This window comes from Heliangelus exortis, chromosome 7 (genome assembly GCF_036169615.1).
Source record: "Heliangelus exortis chromosome 7, bHelExo1.hap1, whole genome shotgun sequence".
Classification (NCBI taxonomy): domain Eukaryota; kingdom Metazoa; phylum Chordata; class Aves; order Apodiformes; family Trochilidae; genus Heliangelus; species Heliangelus exortis.
In genome coordinates, this window is record NC_092428.1 from 30,677,312 (window position 1) to 30,698,914 (window position 21,603).

Here is a 21,603-nt window from a genome sequence, read left to right on the forward strand (position 1 = left end):
TCCTCTGAGCATCGACAGTAATTTAAAGAATACCTGGGTTTGGGTTGAGCAAAATGAGAGATCCTCTGCAAAGCTCAGCCCAGGCTTGGTTGAAAAACAGACAGTTTTGCAGCATAATAGATTTTGTAACAAGATCAGAAGAAAACCTCCAGTCTGACTTCCTGCACAGGGTTGGACAGAGCCTGCAGTCATTGTTTGTTGTGTTTGCATCCCTCAGACCATGAACACTTCCAAGTCCAAGGCTCGGTTACAGTACATCTTTTTTTGAAAACCCATCACAATCTGGAGTTTTAAAATTATTGTGCCTTTTCCCCATGAGGTAACTGTACTCATTATTAGGAATTTACATGTAAAGATTGATTTGATTTTCTTTTCCAGATTTTAGTTTCTCTCATTGGCAACCTAGAACTTGCTCAGACCTGCCACTGCTTTTGGGCATGTAGCTTCTCCTTGTGCAAGTGTCTTTGGGTGTAGTGGACTGAGTTCCTTCATTTTCAGCCTGGAACACTTCCCCAAGGGTCCAAGCAGCTCTCTTCTGGCCAGTCAGTGAAGTATTGACACTGAACTCGTAGAACTCCATCCATCCATCCATCCATCCATCCATCCATCCATCCATCCATCCATGTCTTGCCAGTATTGCAGCCCATGTTCATGTTTTGCCAGTGTTGCAGTTCTCGTTGCTGTAATCCTCCTGCCTGGACAATTTTTCCAAGAGAAGAACTAATTCCTGTCCCCTTTCTGAGCAGGGTGAGCTGTCCTTGTAAATCTTTGAGCTGAGCACATGAGCTGGGGTGAAAAAGAGGGGAGAAGGAGGCAATACATGTCCCTGACACCCTCATGGGAGATCAGAGCCCCTGATAACTCAGGCAATATGAGCAAGGAGATGAGATTTGGCCTCAAAAGGCAGAAATCCTTCATCCTGCAGTCTGACAGGGACAATGTTAGCCAAAAGCTGCCATTTCTAGAGAAACTTGTTGCACAGAAGTGCTGAGGAATGGGATAAAAACTTCCTCCACTCTATAGCTCCTGAGAGGACCATGCTGCCTCAGAATAGGTTTCAACCCAAACCTTTTTTTTTTCTTGGCACTTTGTTTGTTTAATAGATACACACGTGGAACTTGGGGTAGTTGACGCAGGCTCAGGCACCCAACCAGAAATAGAGAAGCTCAGTCCCTGAGTGAGGCTGCTGCTTCTCTGGGAGGCTTGAGATGGGTATCAAGCAATGAGACACTAGAAATAAGGGTTTGGCTTTCACCACAAGTGAAACAACCCCAAAATTGTAACTTGCTTGGAAGTTTGTGGCTAAACAAAAGTGCTGGCTCAGTAGCTTTCCCCAAGAGAGAGAAAAAAAGGCACATTTATTTTGATGCTCTTCATTAGACAGGATTTAATTTTAGCCAGTCTCTGGAAATGAAATGTGCCTGGTGTTTACCAAGGATCTTCGTTTCTTCTTATCCTAAGAACAGTTTGCACTATGAGAGACAGAGTCTTGCACATGTGTACAGCAGTCCTTGTCTCTGTAAAGCAAGCAAACTCTACTGGATTTCCCTTTTTTTGCAAGCAGAGAGGAAAAAACAAACAAACAGAAGCTGTTTAAGGAGCGAACTTAAGGAGGCCTCCACTGAAACATGAAATCTAGGCTGTGGTAGGTGCTTGGGACTTAGTGTATTTTAATATTTCTGTGAAATTTATCTGATCCTTTTGACCTCTCTGCCATGGCACATATGCAGAGTTGTTATGCAGCTTCCAGCCATTTGTGTCCCTGGAGTTAAAGTCCTGCTATAGGTGGTAGTGCAACTGATTTCCTCTTTCTCCTTTAGCAATATGGAATATAACTCCTGTGCAGGGCATCTGTTTTTTGCTGAAAATGTGGAGAGTGCTGGTGCCCAGCTATTCCAGCTGTCTGTGCAGATGAATTCCCAACACCCTGCTACCTGCAGGGTGGAAAAACGGTGAGCGGATTCATCGGGTTCAGGGTGCTGTTTGCTTGGGCTTGTACTTTCTGGGCTTCAAGATTCTCACTGAATCATACCCAGATGAGATGATGAGCACCCCTGTGCCTCTCCCCCTCATTTTGCAGCACAGGGGGGTGTGCAGGCAAGAGCAAAGGGGTTCAATGCACTGAGCTGCTGGATAGAGCTGCGCTGGGCAGGGTCCTCTCCCACATTGGCTTGTTTACCTTGGCTGCTCATGATATTCTCCCTACGTTTCTCATGGAAGATTCCATTTTTTTTTTCGCAAGAGGGATGAGCTCATGTGTTGAAACGAAAGAAAAGCAACGGTTCTGCTTATTAATCCTCTCTCCAGTCACCCGGATGTGCACAACTTGTCTGTTATTAGAGGGAAATGTATGCGCGGCATCCAGTGCACACGTGCATTTGCATTTCAAATCAGCTGAGTCAACACAATATAATGGTCCTGCCTGTAGGTCCTTAGGGAGCCACAGTAGCTGACAATGTGTGCTTAAAGGGAGGGTCTGCTTTTCTTCTTCTTTTTTTTTTTTTTTTTTCTTTTTTTTTTCTTTTTTTTTTCTTTTTTTTTTTTTGATTTTTTTTTAAGCCACTTTCAGTAGCCAATAGTCCTGTGTTGAAGGCGCCTGCACCGTCGCTGCTTGGACCACTGATGTTAAGCAAATAATGAGCCTTGTCACAGTGGCTGGGATTTGATTTTTTTTTTTTAATTTATTTATAAAATAGTGTTCATCTGGAGGGGAAGGAGAAAAAAAAAAAAAAAAAAAGAAAAACAAAAATAACTGGCAACTGTTCAGAGAAGAGAAGCTGCTGCTGAACTGTTTCTGCTTGTGCTGCCACTGATGCAAGCAGTTGTTTCCATCTGCACTGCAGTATTGCAGCCTCTACACAGCCAGAGCTCGGCGGGCTCCTTGCTGGTGGAATTACAGAGGAAAGTGGCCTTGCCTTGCCTCTAGCTTCAACCCAAGGGCACGCTGAGAATGGGAGGGTCGCAGTCCCTGCAGCAGGCACAGACAGGGAGCCTGAACCGGGAGCCATCAGAGGCCATGTAAGTGTGGATTCCCTTTGCTCTGCTCTTTTTTTTAACCTCTGTATTATTGGGCCTGCAGCCTTTCTGCACTTAACCTGTGCAGTGGGTTAAGGAGCTGACTTTTGTGTCTCAGAGCTTTGTTTAATGCTAATTGCATTCAGCTGGAGGCACAGCTAAGGTTTGGCTGGATATTGGGAGGTAGATTTTTTTTTTTTTTCCAGTGCTTTCCCACTCTGGGGGCACCTCTCTTGGACTGACCACCTCGATTCATTCATTTGTGTTGAGCAGTAGCTGTGTACCATATGTTTTGTCTTTTTATCTTTTGGATGCATAATCAATCAAAGACAATGACCATTCCCAGTGAACAAAAAAACACCCCTTCCCCCTTCCCAAACCCACCACCTCTGTGTTTTCTATTTAAAAAGCACAGTGTGGAGCTGCATTTCATTGTTTTGTTTTGTTTTTTTCTCAGAGCTGCTTTTTGCCTTCCTTTAAACAGATCAGACTGTTTTTCAGGTCACACCACCCTTGTCAGCATCCATCTCTGTCTTGGTATTGTATCCTCTGGTGAATCATGAGCAAGGTGTCCTTAAATCTCTTCTCACTGTGGGCCAGCTCTGAAAGATTCATTGGGGGGAGGGAGGAAAAAGCAATTCATGCTTGTTCAGATCAAGTTATCATTTTTTCAGGTGTCTAAATCATATATAAATGCACAAATATGTATGTGCATATAGAAATAGCAGTCATTTCCCGTTTGTAAATAGGCTTTTGTTATGTATTGCTTAAGGATTTATTAGTTTACTCAGCGAAGAGTCTTTTCTACCTAACCCTCCATCCTGTTCACTAAGCTTAGAGCATGGACCTTACCTCTGAATGGATTTTAGAAGAATTGTGTTGTCTCCTGTTATTGTTTCAGTTACATAAATCACATTTATCTAACGTGTCTAAACACTGAGCTAATTTCTGGTCGTGTATTTTGGTAACTTTTAGGTATGTATCCACTGGGGCAAATCTATAAACCAGCCTCATATAGATCTCTTGATTTTATATTTTTTTTTTCATGTCTGCTTATATTAAAGTAGCTCTGATTATAGCTGAGACATCATTTCTATGTTTGAGATAGGTGCTTCAGAGTCAATGGGGAATGATAGAGCAGTAACTGATAGTTTTGCCTCTATAATAGGCCTTACAAGTAGGTGTATGCTCCCTATTGTCATATTTCAGCATATCAGTAGAGAGCTTTGACCTGATCCTGTTTTGTTGTACGTGTAAGACAGAGGCCTAACAACATTTCTGCATCCTTTGTTCTTTGATGTACAGCTTCACCACTCAAGATTTTTTAAAATATATAATTCCATCTTATATGGTACTGGCATTCCTGTACATCTATTTTAATGAGATGGTGGAATAAAGTGATGTCTCATTATTTTAAAAGTACTGTAAATTGCATTTTCATCTGCACAAACTGCTGCTGATTTTTACCAGGGATCCAAGGACTGGGGAATAAAAGAGGTGTAGCTAAAGCAGGGTTAAGTGGGTTTTGTCTACAATTTTTACAGCCTTTTGTTGAAGAACATATTGATCATGGTATGTATATATTTTGGGGACACATGAATAATTTATATTATAATCTCTGCCGGTGACTCCTTTTATAAAGAGCAATACTCATTTTTTGCAGTTAGCCATTACTGTGGGGTTTCAAGATGCTCTTTTAAGGCCCTGCATATTCAACAGATAATACTTTTAGCACAGGCATCATTCCACAGCTGTTGATGTCCTTGGGAGGAGTTTGTGACAGGAATTACTCATCTTGCATCAAATCGCCAGGAAGATGTGTCACTTCAACTATGTACTCTTTAAAATAAATATGGAGATGTTTCATTAATCTTGAGAAAATATTAGCCCACTTTCCCAAAACAAGAACTTCCCTAGAGCATGTCATGGTAATCACCTCTGCTCCCAGGTTTTGCCTTTGTACCTCAATAACTGTAACTGTTACCAACGCTTGTAAAATGAGGTTATATTTAACTTACTTTGCAGACACAAGCAATTTTCTCAATTGCAATGATAGTCTAGAGGCAAAACCATCTGGCTGGGTCCCTGGAAAGCTGGGAAACTGCCCATGCAGTTACAGCATCCCTGAAGTCATCATTTTAACCATTGGCAGGGGCTGAGGGCTGAATGGAGACAGCTTCTGAACAAAGGGAAAGCAGAGCTGGCTTTGGCTCCTCTGAGTTCCATGAGATGAGAGGGGTGTAAATCAGAAATCAGTACTGAAATAGATTTGTGGTAGCATCAAAAACATACAAATAAATTCCTTAATAGGAGCTCCTCCAGTGTGTCCTGTGATGAACTTCTTTGCTGACTGCTAACCAGAGCCATAGAAAGAAATTGATAAAATCAGTGCTGCAAAGGGGTCTAGGTTTAGATTTGAGTGTATTTATGATTAAATATGCTCTTTTTTCAAGGGCATGGCAAATTGCCAATTTTAATGTAAATTTGTTTCAGCCAGGATAAAAGTATTTGTAATAAAACCAATGTCAATACTGACTGCCTGGGGTATTCTTTTGTTCATTGTGGGCTGTTACTCAGTCACTGGAAGCAGGCAATTGTCTTTTATTGAAAAAAAAAAAATAAGGGCAATTTCAAATTATAAAAAAGGGAAAGCCCAGGGGAAGCCTGTGGCAATAAAAGTTAACTGCAGATAAAAGTGGTGAGGTTCAGACCTCCCCATTGACATGATAAGCACTGTCATGTGCTTTGCAAATTGCAGCAGGCACCCTGGTGGTCACAGACTGAGCTAAATCAAGGGCAGGTTTCAATCAGATAATAGGAATGGACTGGGTTGAAATAGGAGCAGATGATGGTATCATGATGTTTGGTGTGCCTGAATCTCTGCAGGTTGGTACAAGCTGACATCATGCTCTTAGGTGCACTCTTGAGACATTATCTTCTTGTCATGCTGAGATGGCACTTCTGTCCTGCTAAGGATGTGAGCAGGCTTCAGTTTACCAGGTGCTATCAGCTGGATATCAGTGGTTTTCTTTTTAATAGTAATATATATCTGTCTTGGAGGGACTGCATAAATATTCAGAAACTGGAAGTACTGGTAGGTAGTGAAATGTTGGTGGGTTTTGAAATTGTTGGTAGCTCTTAGCTGGCTGTCATCTCTGAATCAGGCACCTGAAAAGGTTCTTTTCACCTGAGCATGAACCATGTGTGGAGCATTGTGGTCCATGGCCCTGCAGCAGCTGGGCAGGGTTTACACTCAGTGCCTGTTTCTTGATCAGCTAAAGGGCTGATGCTGTGTGATTTCCTCCCATCAGGAGCTCTACGTGCTGCATCTCTATCATTTTCATCCCTTGCCAATCCAAGAGGAAAATGACTGGAGGCTGAGCCAGCTCCCACTGAAGTCAGTGGGCATTTCACCATCAACTTCAGTGGGAGCTCAATGAGGCTCCAAGAAAGAAATGGAATGTTTCTGATCACTGGCAGCAGGCCAAGATGGTGGTGCCCTTGTGAGCTGTTTTTTCAGTATTTCTTCTGCTGTGTGGTCTTTTTGTTTGTTGGTTGCTGCACAGACTTAGGAAAAATTAAACTCAGCCTCGTGCCTAGGAGCTGGAAGGGAGCAGCTGTTCCGTGTGTATGTGTGCATACCTGCAGCTATATATAAAAGTTATCTGTGCAGATGTACAAAAACAAAGCCCTGGCTTTCTACCACATTTTGTATTTTTTCTGTTCCCAAAACATAAAAAATCCACTGTATACCCCTGACAGATAGCTCTGCCCATTGTCAGGGCTCTGTGTAGGTTTGTCATCCTCTCACTGACAGTCATCAGTAAGCATCCCCATCAGTAAGCAGACCAAACTCTGTCTACTAGATTTGTCTCCTAAATAGGGTGAATTGCTGGGAGACATGGGGAAGGTTTAATTAAAAGAAAATAGACCAGAAATAACAAGCAAAGTCTTGCTGTCAAGTTCCCCCATCTTTTATTCTAGCCTCCCTTATCTGAGTCCAAGGGATCTCCTCTCTGAAGTCCATGACAGTGCTTCCTTTGATGTGAGAGGTTATTACATCAACTGCCACATCTGTCACTAGGAACAGGCATGTTTCAACTTGAAAACAAAATAAAAAAGACCCCAAAAGAATCACTCCCCCTTCTATGAGGGAAGGCATTCCATGTGTCTGGCAAATATATATTTATATTATAAAACTCTTTATAGTGAATGGTGTGGCCTATGCCACGTGGAATGGAGCTGCTGTCATCTATTATGTATTGTGGCACCCAGGCAAATTGGAAAATAGAAACTGATGTGAGGTGGTAAAAACATGCCTGAGAAGGAGTTCCTGCACATGGCTGTCACTTGCAGTCAGAGCTCTCTCCTTGTCTGCTTCTGCTTTTTGCTTTGCTTGACCCAGCAGTCAGGGGATCTGCTTGTTCAATTTAAATCAAAGATGCACTTGAGCCCTGGTTTTTTCAAGAGGCAGTAGTCTGGGTGCTTTTAATGTTTCTGTAACGTTCTTACAGCACGTAGAAAATGGGTCTCTAATAAATACATTTCCTTTGTTTTAAGACCTTACACCTGTAGAGAATGTTTGTATTTGCTCTTGTCTTAGGCACCATTGCTTTATCCATCTCTGATGCTTTGTAAGGATATAGCTATGTAACAAACTTCTTATTTAGTCCAGGTAAGCAAGCTTAGCTATATAGAGCTTCAATGTGGTTTATATTTTCTTTAAATTAGTGTATTTGCTGTAGGCAACAAACAAACAAATTTATGTTTTTACTATAGGAAAAAGATGTCATTTCCCTTCAAATCCTTAAGTGCTCTGAAGCAACCATCTGAATTCAGCAGTAGGGTGTGGCTGTCATGGTTTGGAATCCCAGTAGTGCCGAAGATCCAGCTTTATGGAAAAAACACTGAATTGGAGTCCTTTTTCCATCACTCGGAGTTATCAGAGGTTTCTCATAAGGCACATTTGGGCCTGACAGTAATACAAGACAGCAAAGATCCCTCCTTAGCTCTAGAAACCAAAGTCAAGTTCACAAAGTAGACCATCTGAACATCTGGCATGTGAATTGAATTTTGGTTTAAGCAACTTTAGATATCTCCAAGACAGACCTCAGGGTAATTGTAGAGCTCTGCTGATTTTTCTTGTTGCTTTCCCACATCATTAGTTTGCTACAGCTCCTCTCCCTCTGCTACAAGGGCTGAGGGAAGAGATGAATGGGTACTTGGGAAAGCCTTCCTGGAGGAAGAACTGGGGCTATTGGTTTTGTTGGGATGAAAAGTAAACTTTGGGAAAATTTGAGGTTTTCTGTTTCTTTTATTTTGATTCAACTTGATCCTTAGAATTATGTCCTAATTGACATGGTATGTTTTTTTTTTTCCAAACAAAAGAAGGTCATTTCCAGGGCTAAATATAGATGATATTGTCTGTGAATCCTCGGGGTGGTGAGATTCAAATAAGCTCCTGTTTTTGAGTTTTGGTTCCCTTCAGCACAGCAACCTGCATTTATTGGTCTGGTTAATAACAGTTCATTGCCCTCATTAGGAATGAATCCTATTGTGCTGGGAGGAGGGTTTGGATGCTAAAGGAGGGGGAGGATGAGCAAGGCATTTGAATCCCTTTGTTTAACTTCCCCCTCTGGAGCAGGAGCCTGGGGAAGGGAAGGTTCAGTCCCTTTGCTCCTCAGGTAGCAGAGCCTTGGGGTGCCAGCTAAGGAGGTGCCACTGAAATCAGGGATTGCTTTTTCCAGCATCCTCTTGTGCTGAGTCTGCACTTCCCTGGGCTGGGCATTTCCCCAGCACCTGCCAGAAGAGGAGAGGGTTTTATTGTGCTGGAAAGGCAAAGCTGAAGTCCTGGAGAAACCTCCCAGAGCTGGAGCAGCAGCAGAAGGATCACAGCCATCCCTGAGTCAGGAGATAAAATGATTATAGCCTGATGAGGCATTTTGTTGTTAAGAGATTGAGATGGTTTTTGTCCTCTGCTCCAATTGCTTCCTGCCTGTGTTTCTGTCCCTGCAGCTGCTTCAAGTGTTGAAGCAGGGGAAAAAGGGATAGAGAAGATTTGTGCAAAGCTCTGCACAGCTGTACAGAGGCTGTGCAGCGTAAATAGGCAGAAGATGGAGCAGGCTGGGGGTGCAGGGGGGCTCTTTTCTTTCCCTCTTTCCCTTTAGCAAAGGCACTCCTTACCTCCCTTCTTCTCCACCCTCCATATAGTCTTTATCTCCTCTTTTTTTTTATAAGAAGGGCCATAAGCATTAGAGGAACACATTTTTATTTCCACATCTCACTATTTTCACAGATAAACTGCTCCCCCAGGGATTACAAGTGTCATATATTCATCTTTGCACTTCCCAGTTGCTGTTTTGTCCCCAGGTCCTGCTTTGGAGCAGTGGGGCTGAGCAGAGATGTGTCTCTGGAAAGCCTTGTTGCATTGAAAAGGTTGTTCCAATCAACAAAGCAATTTCAAACCTCTGGCTCTGACTCCAGATGAATTATTGATTACTTCGCCTTGAAGCCATTGTGGGATGCTGTCTGGCAGGGAGCACAGACAGATGGATGCTTTCTGAGGAGACAGTTAACATGGTGGGGTTTCCTGGCTTAAAACTTCAGAATTCAGTAGAAAAGGCAAAGGAAAGGTATTTACCCTGAGTATTAAATACTTAAACCTGATTCAAAAACAATCCCTAACCTACAGAGTACAGCACTGACTGGGATTATTCTGTATAAACTGATTATATTTGTGGTAAGCATTTTCTGCCTTGGATATTGGGGTATCCTGTATCATTACTGTTTCTTCTCACCTCTGAAAAGATTTATGGGCTTGAATACTTAGCAGCCTCTGTTGATTTAGGGACACATCAGCATATTTGCTGTTGTGATGTCTGAAGATGAGTGCCTTTAATTAAGTGGTATTTTCCTGTTCTTCCTCTGAGAATGAAGCATCTGCCTGAAAAGAACATGGGGATTAAAATCAAAATTAAAATCTTCAATTCTGAGTCCTGTTTTTATAACAGAAATGTTTCCATTATTCAGGCTGAAGTCAGAAAAAGAAGGGAAAAAGCAGACTGGTCAGAAAGGGAGGGGATTCATTTCACTATTCATTTATATCAATCATGCTGAAAAACAAAAAATAAGGAAAAAAAAATTAACATGCTTTAAATCAACTTCTTGCTAACCAGTTAGAAAAGTATTTAGGTAGTGTTACTGTAAGTCTGTCATGCTCTATCCCTCAGCCTTTTTTCCCCTCAGATGTGGCTTCCCCCAGCTTGAGATTTCTTTCTGGTTGCTGTGTGAAAGCAGGAAATGGCTTTTGTTGTGGGAGTGTGAGTTTGGCTTCTGCACAAAATGCTCTCAAAATCGCTGAATAAACAAGCAGAAAAAGCAGGAGAAATAATTCCCTCTTCTCCTATCAGTTATGGTGGAACATTACATATAATGCAATAGGTTAAAAACAAAAAATCAACAGTATTATATAGATGATAATGCCCTTTTAATTCTCCTCCACTGCAGTATTAATCCTGTTCTCTAAATACAACCATCCTGTGAAGAAAAAAAATGCCTTTTGCAGTAAGGAATTAATGTAAGGGATTAATAAATTTCTTTTTGCCATCTATTCTTCTACTCTAGATGACCGATTTCCAAACTGCTCTGTGTGGTTTGGATACCACATAAGGTGTTGTTTTCAGTTGCTGAAGTCCCACAAATTGACCTGTTAAGGGAAGCCCATAGCATTTTGTTTCTGTTATTTCACCTACAGAAAAAAAAGAAAATGCAGATATTTGTCTCTCAGCTCAGGCATTAAGGACTTGAGGCTGGACATCAAATGTTACTGGCAGTGCAGTGAAGTCACTCAGTGGTGTCACCTCTATAACTGAGCCATATTTACTCTTTCACACCAAATCTGTAGCAGTAGAAGTGATCAACACTGCTGAGATGCACTGGGACAGCAGAGCACATTAAACCCTTGGGCTCAGAGTGTGGAAAAGCCACAGAAAACTGCCCCAAGCAGGGGAATGATTCTGTCTGCTTCAGAGCATGATGCAGAATGAAACCTTGTGCCTGTCCTGACACATCACTCATGGGTCAGGAAGTGTCACCTTTGATGGAATAGTAATTATTTTTCTGGAGAGCTGTTTTCAATGGGTCTTGTAGGAATATTTATGCTGAAATAATATTAAAATCCTTCTCTGTAGTGTCTGCCTTGCTTGCTGCACACATCACTGTCAGAGTTCCCCTGTAACTGCATTGCACTCAAGGAGGTCTTTGTTGTTTCAGTGGAAGGGGATTTATTTGATAAAAGCTTTATTCTTAAGTGAGAGTGGCAGAGGATGCTCCTCTGCTGTGTTGTAGCTCAGGTCATAAAATGAACACACGTGACATTTATCTGCTTTTATGTTTGGCAAAATGCCTCTGCTGAGGAAAAAATAGTGGATGATTTCGTGGAGCATTACTTCTGCTGCAGAAACCCACCAATGTGAAACATAATTCCTATTTAAACCTCTCAACTCTGATTGGAAATGTTCTTTTACAAAATCATTTTTAAAAAATTGTATTTAGTTCTATTTTTCTGTCCTACAGTATTGGTTTGATTAAGTTTTTAATGCATCAGAAAGAGAGCAACATAAAGACTCAAGATACCTAGGAAATAAATTTCAGTTCAGATATTTTAGAAATAATTTCAAATTGCTGTGGTTAGAGAAGCTGGAACTGTACTTATTTTTTCATTGAGCCATACCCAGTTTTAAGGCAAAATAGAAAAGATCTATAGGCCAACAAAGATGAGTGTTACAAAGTAAGACTAAAATTATTCTCCAGCATTGTTATTGAAGATTTAATAATCCTGTCATGAGAGTATGGTTTTGTTTTGATGACCATAAAATATGGCACCAGTGTTGCAATGCATAATTGCCTTTTCTTGGTAAGCACATGGTATATGTTCTGTACATATGCCATACATAGCAGTCAAGTATTCCCCTGTAAGGTGATCTATGGGCTCAGAGCAGATGCAGCACTAGAAATTCCCAGTGACTTCTGGTATAATCTGGAGCATTTTGCATTTCACTGGAGCAGACCCTCAGAGGACAATCCTCTCTGGCTTTCCAGGGGGCACCCTGTCCCAAAGATGATATTTTGTTTGCAAGGCTCAATTCTCACCTTCTGGGCATAAATCACTGCTCATGTTCCAGTGGAAAAATGGAATCATGGCATAGGAGCAGGGTGTGAGCTGAAAACAAGGTGGATGATCTGACTGGTTCCCTCTCAGCATCCTCTTCATGTGACTTGTTTTGCATTTTGCCTTCTCACAGTATAGGTCTGCTGTGAATTTATTTAATCATGGGATAGATGAGCCTGTCACTGAATACCCATACAATAGTGTGAGAGAAGTTCATTAATAGTTAATGGTCAGAAGAGTGTCCCTAAAGGAACTGTCTTGTAAATGGGGCCTGGTGACATGCAGGTGACATGTTTTATACCTCCCCTGGTGCCTGACTTAGTACGAGCATCAGATCCAGCCCTGAGAACATTCCCCATGGGGCAGAGGCAGCAGGCAGATGGATGTCAGTGGTCTCTGAAAAGTCACCCCCTTTTGAGCTTCAGGAGGACAGGCTAAGGTTTTGCTCTTCTCTGGGCAAAATGTTTGCCCTGTTGTATCCTTTCACTGGTGAATTTCATCAAAGAGGAGGGAGAGACAGTTTGTGAGGTTTATGCTCCTCACCATTTGTATTTGTGTTGCTTTATAAAGCCATCAGTTCAGCAGACCCAGGGATGCTTGGTTTGATAGGTAGATTAATTCAGACACCAAATATTAATATTTAGTAGCTAAAATAACCAGAGGAATCTACCATTGTATACCTGTTTTCTGTATGCAGCTACACAGATTTAATATTAAAATTTAAACCCTGTGGGGATGTTTAATATTTAAAACATAGGTGAGGAATGACAAAGCTAACAATCATCATGTTAAAAAAAGCTGAATATTGTGGAATGTCATGTTAGCTGCAAGTCACTGAGTGGGCAAATACTACAAAAATGACAACATACAAAGTTGACCCATGTTTGATATTATCCTAACCTCGTGCTGGGATGAAAAAAATTACCTTTTGTTGTAGCTATAGAATATTCTTGGTCCCTGTGAGTAGGCCCTTGGGTCAGCTAATGGCTGCTGACCTGAATTGGTAACTTGATCTCCAGGAAAGGAATTTGCATTTGGGCTCTCTTGGTGATTTTGGATTATGAGCCAGAGCTGTATTTGTAAGAATCTGAAGAAAAAAAAAAAAAAAAAAAAGAAGATTGTATGTACCTCTGTATTACAGAAATGTGTAACTATAACATAAGTGATACCACAAGAGTAATTATAGGAGGTTTGGATGTTGTCAGTTACTAAATTTTACATTAAAAGAAGAAAAAAATCCTTAAATCTTATGTGTACCAAGCAACCTTTTTTTCTCCACTCTGAACTTCCATGGCCAGAAGGTGGAGATATGTGTTGCTGACCCATCCTGCCTCAGTGTTCTTTTATGTTAGCTGTTTATTTGGTTTTGAGGTATTTTTTTTTTTTTTTAATAACTGTATGGAAAAAACCAGTTTAACCACTGAAAATAGCACCAGGAAATCTGAAAAATCAAGCTGGTTAGAGTGGAAGAGTTTTGACTGACATTAATGTGCACCTCCAAGTTCCTTGTCTCTCTGGTTTTAGAAACTCTAATCTTAAGGTTACCAAGGAACTTTTCAGCGTCTGTGGTTCTTGCCAGTGCAGTTTGTGTCCCTGTCTGAGTAATGGGCGCTCCAGCTTGTCCTCAGAGGTATCCAGCCAGGTCCCCAGCCCTGGTTCTGATCTCATTGCTAAACCAGATCTGAATTATTCATGCAGGTTTTATGAGGATCATAAACTTTTTTTTTCTTTTTTACTTTTTTTTTCTTTTTTTTTTTTTCTGCTTCACATCCCTCTCACAGCTCATGAGAACTTGTTCATTAAATACTTCTCCTTGTCCTTCCATTGCATGGCCTTGGACTCCCTCTTGGTCTTAGAGCCCAGCTAGGACCCTGGTGCACAGAAATCTCAGCTCAGACACCTGAGTGTTGCCTTCTGATAAGAGCTGTCTGTGCCTTCTGGACTCTTTTTATTTGTCACGTGGTTCTCAAGGCCCAGGGAAACAGATCTGCAGGTAACTCCAGTGTGGTTTTATGGGCCCAGAGGTGACGGATGGACTTGGGCAACCATTTCCCCCTTGACTGCAGCTCCAGCCAGTTGTAAAGAACATGTGGATCTAGAGATGAGATGGGAAAAAAAGACAAAATAGCTATTGTTTTCTCCTGCCTCTCAGGGAGCACAGCTGGGTCTCAAGCAAGGACTTTAGAAGTTATTGTGAGTTAAAACTGATCAGCAGCTCAGTCCTCGTGTCAAATCCCAGCTTTTAAGTTTTTCTCATGTGTCAGACATCCCTTGCACCCCTGGGAAATAAAACCAGAGTGCACATTGGCATTGGGTCTGCTGCTGTAGTGTGAACATCAGGAGAACCCAAGGCAGGTGGTGGGGTCTGAAGGCCACATCTCTGTTGCAAATTATTGTTCAATGAATCAAGAAGTTTCCAAGTGACAATGGGGGTGACTTCAAACCTGTGGCTGCTGTGCCCAAGAGGACAAACCCTGAGGAGAGGTGGTGGAAAAAAGAAATCTCATTCTTGATGACTGAGTGCTTTCCAGCTAGGAGGACAATTTTTCATCTTGAAACTGAGGAGGACTTAAAATTATAAGCATCTGGGGGTTGCAAAAAAAAAAAAAACCACCAAAGAAAATGTAACTTATGAGGCTGTGTTTCTGCAAGGCCAAAGGTGAGGAAGGGAAGTCAACCCTGGTGACTTCAGGGTTTCCTCCGGAGATTGATGTAACAGGCTGGGCAAAACTTCAAAGTTTCCAGAGGAGAGTGGGAGTGCTCCTGCTCCACAGGCTGATACCAGCAGGGCTGCCAAATTTGTTTGATTCTTGCATTTCTTGGTTCTCCCCTGTGTCTCAGCCCCATCTGTATGTGTTTTATTTGCTGTTTACTGGCAAGCTTTTGAGAAGGGAGATGAAAGAGATGGACTGAAATATTATTTGTAGTATTTTTTCTACTCTGTGACGATCAATCATTTTGTAGCTTCAATAATCTATGCCTTTTTTGCCTGCTATGTACAAAAAACCTGAAGTATACAGATGAAAGACAGGATCTATGTTATAAAGATGAGCTCCCACTGATTTCCCAGGCTGGCTAAATGGATGTTCCTTCCTTTAGCCTTTATTTCATCACTGCCTCACCAACTCATCCTGCAGACTCATACTCTGCACCTGTACTCCCCATAGAATCATAGAATTTTCAGGATTGGAAGGACCTTTAAGATCACCCAGTTCCACCCCCCCTGCCATGGGCAGGGACACCTCCCACCAGATCAGGTTGCTCAGAGCCCCTGGCCTGAAAAACTCCCAGGGATGGGGCTTCCACCACCTCTCTGGGCAACCTGTGCCAGGGTCTCACCACCCTCATGGTAAAGAATTTCTTCCTTAGTTTTTTGGGCTTTTTTCATTGCCAGCAAATGAGTTCTCCATCTCTAAATCCCGTACATCCCATCTCATCCTGCTGCACCCTGGGGTGGAGCATAAGTGTAATATTCTAGGTGATAAAAGGGTTCTTCCTTTCATGAGAGTCTGCCCACAGCTGGATCTGGTCCTTGCAGGGCTTTGAATGGGTGCTGGTTCTCCCAGCATGTCACAATTTGGCATCTCACAATCTGGCAATCTATTTTACACCATGAACTTTAGAGCAGCATTATTTTTTTTTTTTTAATTTTTTAAAAAAAATTTATTTTGTTTGTTCTGTGTATTCCCTGAGAAAAGACATTATGAATGGAACTGGCTGAAATATGTAATTTCCTTTTCACAGGAAATCCTGTTGTTCTGGGAAAAACTTTTCTTACAGTTTGAAGGTTGGACTCTTGTCTTAAAAATATCCTGTGCAAGAGAGACGGTCCATGTTTTCACTAAGGAAAATTGAACACAGGATCTAATTTTTCCAGGATATATGTAATGTGGTCCTTGCAGCATAGTCCTGGTATGTGCTTCCAGGCTTTATCTTCTTACCCAGATCCCAGGCTATGACGAAGAACATTTTTCTGTTATGCTGCTTCCCTCCTTTCTATTTCTTTGTTAAATACCACATTTTGCCAGCAGGATTGCTTCTCATAACAAACTCAGCAGCATTTCGATTATTGTTAGAAGGTTCTTACTTAATTACGCTGCTCTTTATGGAGGGCTGCAGCTGAAAATGAGAAGTATTGCATCAGAATCTTTGGGGGATTATTGAATATAAGGATAACAAAGCTGTTTGCTGGAGCTCAGGCACTACAACTGTGTCCACAGGCTCGGGAGGTTCTCCATTGTGGAATCTAACACACTGAACAAAAAAGAACAAATATTTCTCTTTACTCCAAATGCTCATGCCCAGCTCATCCAAGAAGGAGACCAAATAAACAAAGGTAGCTCCTTTAACAGGGAGAGAAAGAAGCTCAGATTCTCCATCATTTAAATAAAGGAGGACAAAGACATGATCCATGAAGCCAGTTTAACAAAGCAGTGACAAATATGAGTAGGACATGAGACTGTTCTTTTCAGTTTCATTTTTATTATGTATGTCTATATATTTACTGGTTATTTACACAGACAGTTTGGATAAAAGTGGTCTAAATGTTATTGGTTCAGTTCTACAGAGAACCTTGGGTTCAAAATGAAGAGAGGAAAGAATTTAGCACAGCACAGAGTTCTGTGAAAGCCTAGAATATATGAATTACCTCTCATTTTACTGGTTTAAATAATAACTTTCTAGGTTTATTTTTATGACACAAGAAACATTTCTCTACTGGGAAGGTATCACAGAGCTCTGTTTCTCTTTGATTCTTCAACTTTAAAGTTTCCTGAACCAGTTCTGTGGAAGGAAGAGAAAGTGACACTTTATTGAATACCTATTGTGCAGCTTTATTTTTAGTAGCTCTTGGTGTGCAGCCATTCCTAAGCTTAAAATATTCTGAGTTTAAAACATGGTGCATCTTTGAAGACGTAATTTCAAATGCTGCAGCTTTCCTCTGCCAATGTGACTGTCCTGTGGCCTGATGGTGGGGATGGTTTAGGAATGACAAGAAGAAGGGATTTTGAGGACCTGCAGCAACAGATATAATGGCAAGCCAGGCACACTGGTTCTGAGCAAGTGACACAAGTTTAGGGAAAAAAATTATTGCCAGAAGTCCCTAAGTAATGCAGACATCCAAAGCTATTAGGTAGTAGACTTCTTTTAGCTTTGCACAGGAGCAGAGGTGATGGGAGAAGGGAGACTGAGTGAGAAACCAAGCAGAATCTGGCAGCTCAGAGGGATGTGTTAACTCGAACAACAACAAAAAAAGAGTCTTTGATTCAGGACAGCTTGTAAAGTGCTTCTGGGGGATGAAGTAGCTTTTCATTTCATGGCAAATTTTGTCCCCTTTGTACTGGCAGGCAGGGTGTGGGTAACTGTGTGGGGCCCTGGAGACTACAGCTATGCAAAGAATCACTGGAAATGGGGAAATCAGCCCTGTCCTGTCAGAAGCTGTCATATTCAATTTGCTTTGTTAATAAATAAAAATTAAAATTAATGCAAATTGCATCTGACCAACAGAAATGCTTATTGAACATATATTGAACATATGTTCAGTGCATATTGTAAATGCCACCACTGTTACTGTGTTCCTTGCTCCCCAAAAAAGGCTTCAAGGAGAAATGTTTAAAAGCTAAACTTAAGTGTCTGTTTGGTTTGAGAACAAAGGAGATTTGTAGTTTTCAGATCTAGGACAGTTTCCTGAGGCTGTACTGCTGTGAGAGCAAATGGTGTGTTCTTGCCTGGCTTAGATCTTGACTTCATGTTTAGGTTACCCATCAATACGTTCAGTGCTGCCTTTCAACTTTGTGTTTCATTTGGATGGCTCCATTTTGGGTGCTGCTCTTTCCTTCCTGGCTTGGCACCAACCTCTTGTGGTCCCTACAGTTTTTGTGTCTGTGGGAGCACATGGTGCTAGAGGATTATGGCCAACACCAGGACTCTGGGGGCATTTTACAGGTTGTCTGACCTGGTGTAACAACCCCATAGTCTTACTGTTCAAGAAGGGCTATGGTAAAATTCTGCTAAAAGCAGAATGGATTCTTTCTATGGGAGGGGAATGCACAAGGATTTTCTGCACGTCCATGTCTGCTTTCTCTAGGAGCACATACAGGAATTTGATGCTGTTTGGGATGGGTTTTTTTGATGAAGCTATGAAATTCTCTTCAGAAGGTCCTTTTTATTTTTCTTTCTAGTTGATCTGGCTAGGCTAGTGCCAAGGACAGTTTCTGAGACTAAACCAGAGATGTCAGTGGTGTTTTCTGTGTGGCAGAGCTACCCTCACACTGAAAAGCAGGTTCTGCAGGACAGATTTCTTTCCAGTCTTTGCTTTGTAACACAAAGAAGTCCTAAGTGACACAAAGATTTATATGTGCAGAAGATCATAGCCATGATACTCTCCTCTGGAAACCATACTGCCATGTAAGATCTCCTTTGGGAAATGCAGAGGTATCCTGATAGCTGAGGCTGATGCCAGCTCAGAAAGCCCTGAATTTCCAGGTAGATCTGCAGCCATGAATCTTCACTTTGCTCATTGGTCTTTCCTTTGATTTTTTTCCAGGAGCTCTGACTCTGAAGAAGCATTTGAGACCCCGGAGTCCACCACACCAGTCAAGGCACCGCCTTCACCTCCACAGCCACCCCCTGAAGCAGCAGCAACTGTTGCAGCAGACATAGCAGAACAAGAAATAAAACCCCAGCTGCCCTTGGAAGACACAGGTAACAAGCTTGCCAGGACTAGGACAGGGTACTGAGGAAGGTAAAGCTGCAGGGAGGTGTCTGTGTAAACACAGGCAAGGAATTGATGCTCATAAAATGTCTTCTGGAAGATGAGTTGGTGTATGCTGGGCATTATCCATGCTGGGAGGAAAAAACCCTGTCACCTCCTGGGATAAAGTATTGAAGAATCTGTCTGTAACGTTAGATAAATAATAAAGAAAAGAGGAACTTTCTAGATGAACCTTCCTCCCTTCTAAATGAAACCTTAGTCCCTCTTAAACTGTGGGAACTTTACAGAGGCAGATGGGTAGAAAAAGGAATCTGAGGTACGGATGCAGGTGCCTGGGTGAGCACCAGTAACTATGACAATGAAGAAAATGTTATTTTTAAATATATTGTCACCTGAAACAGAAAGTGAACAAGAAATGCATTAGAGCAATAGAAATATTTGTATTAGCTTCATAGGAAGAACATTGGAATATGTGTGAATGTATGCATAATATATGTACATAAAAAATGGTACACACTGGCAAAGTAACCTTTAAAAAGAGAATATCGTGTTTTAAAAGACAAAAAAGTCTTTTCCCCCCAAAAAATGTTCTTTGTTCTTCAAATTGTGTAATGGGGGAGTAGAAGGTACTCTATTAGCCCAAAATAGCTTTGTTTGGGCTGTCAGATGACAGCTCAAGAGTTTAAGATTGAATTCTCCATTATGCTGTCTTTTTTCTCATCTGAAAGTCATCTTGATCACCTGGCTAAATTGTGTAAAGGTAATTTTACTCTAATTACAGACAAATGTTCACTTGTATTTCATTTGAAGATATGCAAAGCACTGCCAGGCAGTGTTTGAAAGCTTCCATTTGAAGAGGGTGTTTTTAGCAATGTCCATGGCAGATTTGTTGTGTTATGAGGATGTCCTAAAGCTTTGGGAAAATGACAAATAAAACATCACAGGCCACCGAATTTCTGGGACTTAAGCTTTAAGGAATGCTCTTTAAGATTCATACTTTTAAGTTTTTAAGAAGCTAGGAAGATGCTCAGCAAACTAATTCCAGAAAATAAAAAAGTGAGACTCACTCCCTGATGCTTTCCTATCTACTGTTACAGTTTCCTCTTCACTGTACCAAACAACCTTACTGTTTCTCCAACATCTCTCCTTTTTCTAATCTTTTTCAATCTAGTGATTACTAAATAAGTGCTAAGAGAACAAAAGAACACATATGCTCAACAGGATTGGAGAGTGTTTTTAATTACTGCAGTACATTATCTTCAAACCTTTGATTACACATGTGCTTCTCATCTCCCTACATCACAGCTCTCTCCCCCTCTTTTCTTTCTGATATTTCTGAAGAAATGTAGGAACTTGAATATATCTATTTATATTTGCCAGTGGGAATTATTGTGAAGGCCATTGGATGGCAGAGATGAAAACATTTCATTTTGCAAATGAGATTTGTTCCTGGGAGTCAAGTTACCACAAACCAACAGAGCAGTGTTCAGCATTCCAAAATTATGCAAAATGCAGTTATGCAACAGGGCAATTTCTGTGAGGAAAGGAAGATGTGTAATGCAGGAAAAATTCAGATGTAGGAGGACAACACAAAGCATCGATTTGTTTTGGAAATGTTTAGAAGAAATGAATAATACTCAGACTGTTGCTTAGCTGGTGGCAGGCATCTTCAGAAATGTGAACAGTCAAATGTTTTATGCTTTGTAAACCACTTGAGGAACAGTTGCCTTGTAGTTTATTTGCCTCCTGGGTTGGGCACGTGGCTGCACACAAAGAGAATGAGTCCTTTCCTTGGGGGTTATGGGCAGGGTTCCTCCTTGGTGCTGTGCAGCTAAAGAAATCGATTGAAATAGATTGCAATAAAAGAGTAGGAAGGAACAGGGACAGCCTGGCACTCACACTGGGAGAGGCAGAGACGCCCAGCTGGGTTTCTGCTTCACAGCTGCCTGGCTTTGTGTCCTACAGGAGTTTGGTAAAGGAGTTTGTGCTTGGGTGGAAGGAGGAAGCATAGTAAGGTTGTTGTTTTTTTCAAAAGGATTATTTTATCTGTGTATGACAATGATTACTTATGCAGATGGTTCAGTTATGCTGCAGGATATCATTAGCACAACAGCTAGACCCCACTGCTGGAAAGGCAAGAGGAGAGGTTTTAATTAGGTTGACTTCAACACCAGCTTAATAAATATGATGAAAGTGAAATGCAGCTTGGCTCATCCTGGGTTTGTGCCAGCTCCTGGTGGAGTAAAACCTGCTGCATGGCTCCAGTCCATCAGGAGCAGAGCAGAAGAGGGGAGGTGAGGTAGTCTGTGGGCCAGAATGGAGAGGAAGAGGAGTAACAAAGCCTCTGAACACAGAAGCATCACTGATGAGCCTGTCCATTCCTCTGTAAATATTTTTCTAGTTGGGAACATGGGTTATACTCTCCAGGAAAATGACTTTGAGAGTGCTTTTAAAATTGTATCATTGTTTTGGTAGTATTTTAAATTATTGTTGCCTATCTCATCAGCTTGTCAAAGTGGTGTCCTCCTGTGCCTTGACCCAGACAGCTGAGCACCAGAAAGGGCCCCAGGCCCTTTCTCCCAAATACCCCTTGTATCTGTCCAGGAATTCCTGTCTAGGCAGGGACATTTCTCCCACCCTTCTGCCACCTTCCTCAGTTAATTCATTAATTCAGATTGTATACACAGGGCAGATGAAAGAACTGGAG

General features: G+C 41.5%; 1 protein-coding gene across 24 annotated transcripts in view; it reads left to right on the plus strand.

Moving 5' to 3' along the window:
- Positions 1-21,603, plus strand: part of TACC2 (transforming acidic coiled-coil containing protein 2) — a 129,098-nt gene that overhangs the window by 70,613 nt on the left and 36,882 nt on the right. For 23 of the 24 annotated variants that reach the window (XM_071749582.1, XM_071749575.1, XM_071749577.1 and 20 more), the window contains one exon: positions 18,729-18,886. In XM_071749582.1, the coding sequence (XP_071605683.1) occupies positions 18,729-18,886 (158 nt within the window). Of the gene's footprint in view, positions 1-2,515; positions 3,019-18,728; positions 18,887-21,603 lie in introns of those variants that run through there. The other variant, XM_071749597.1, reaches the window with a different exon arrangement.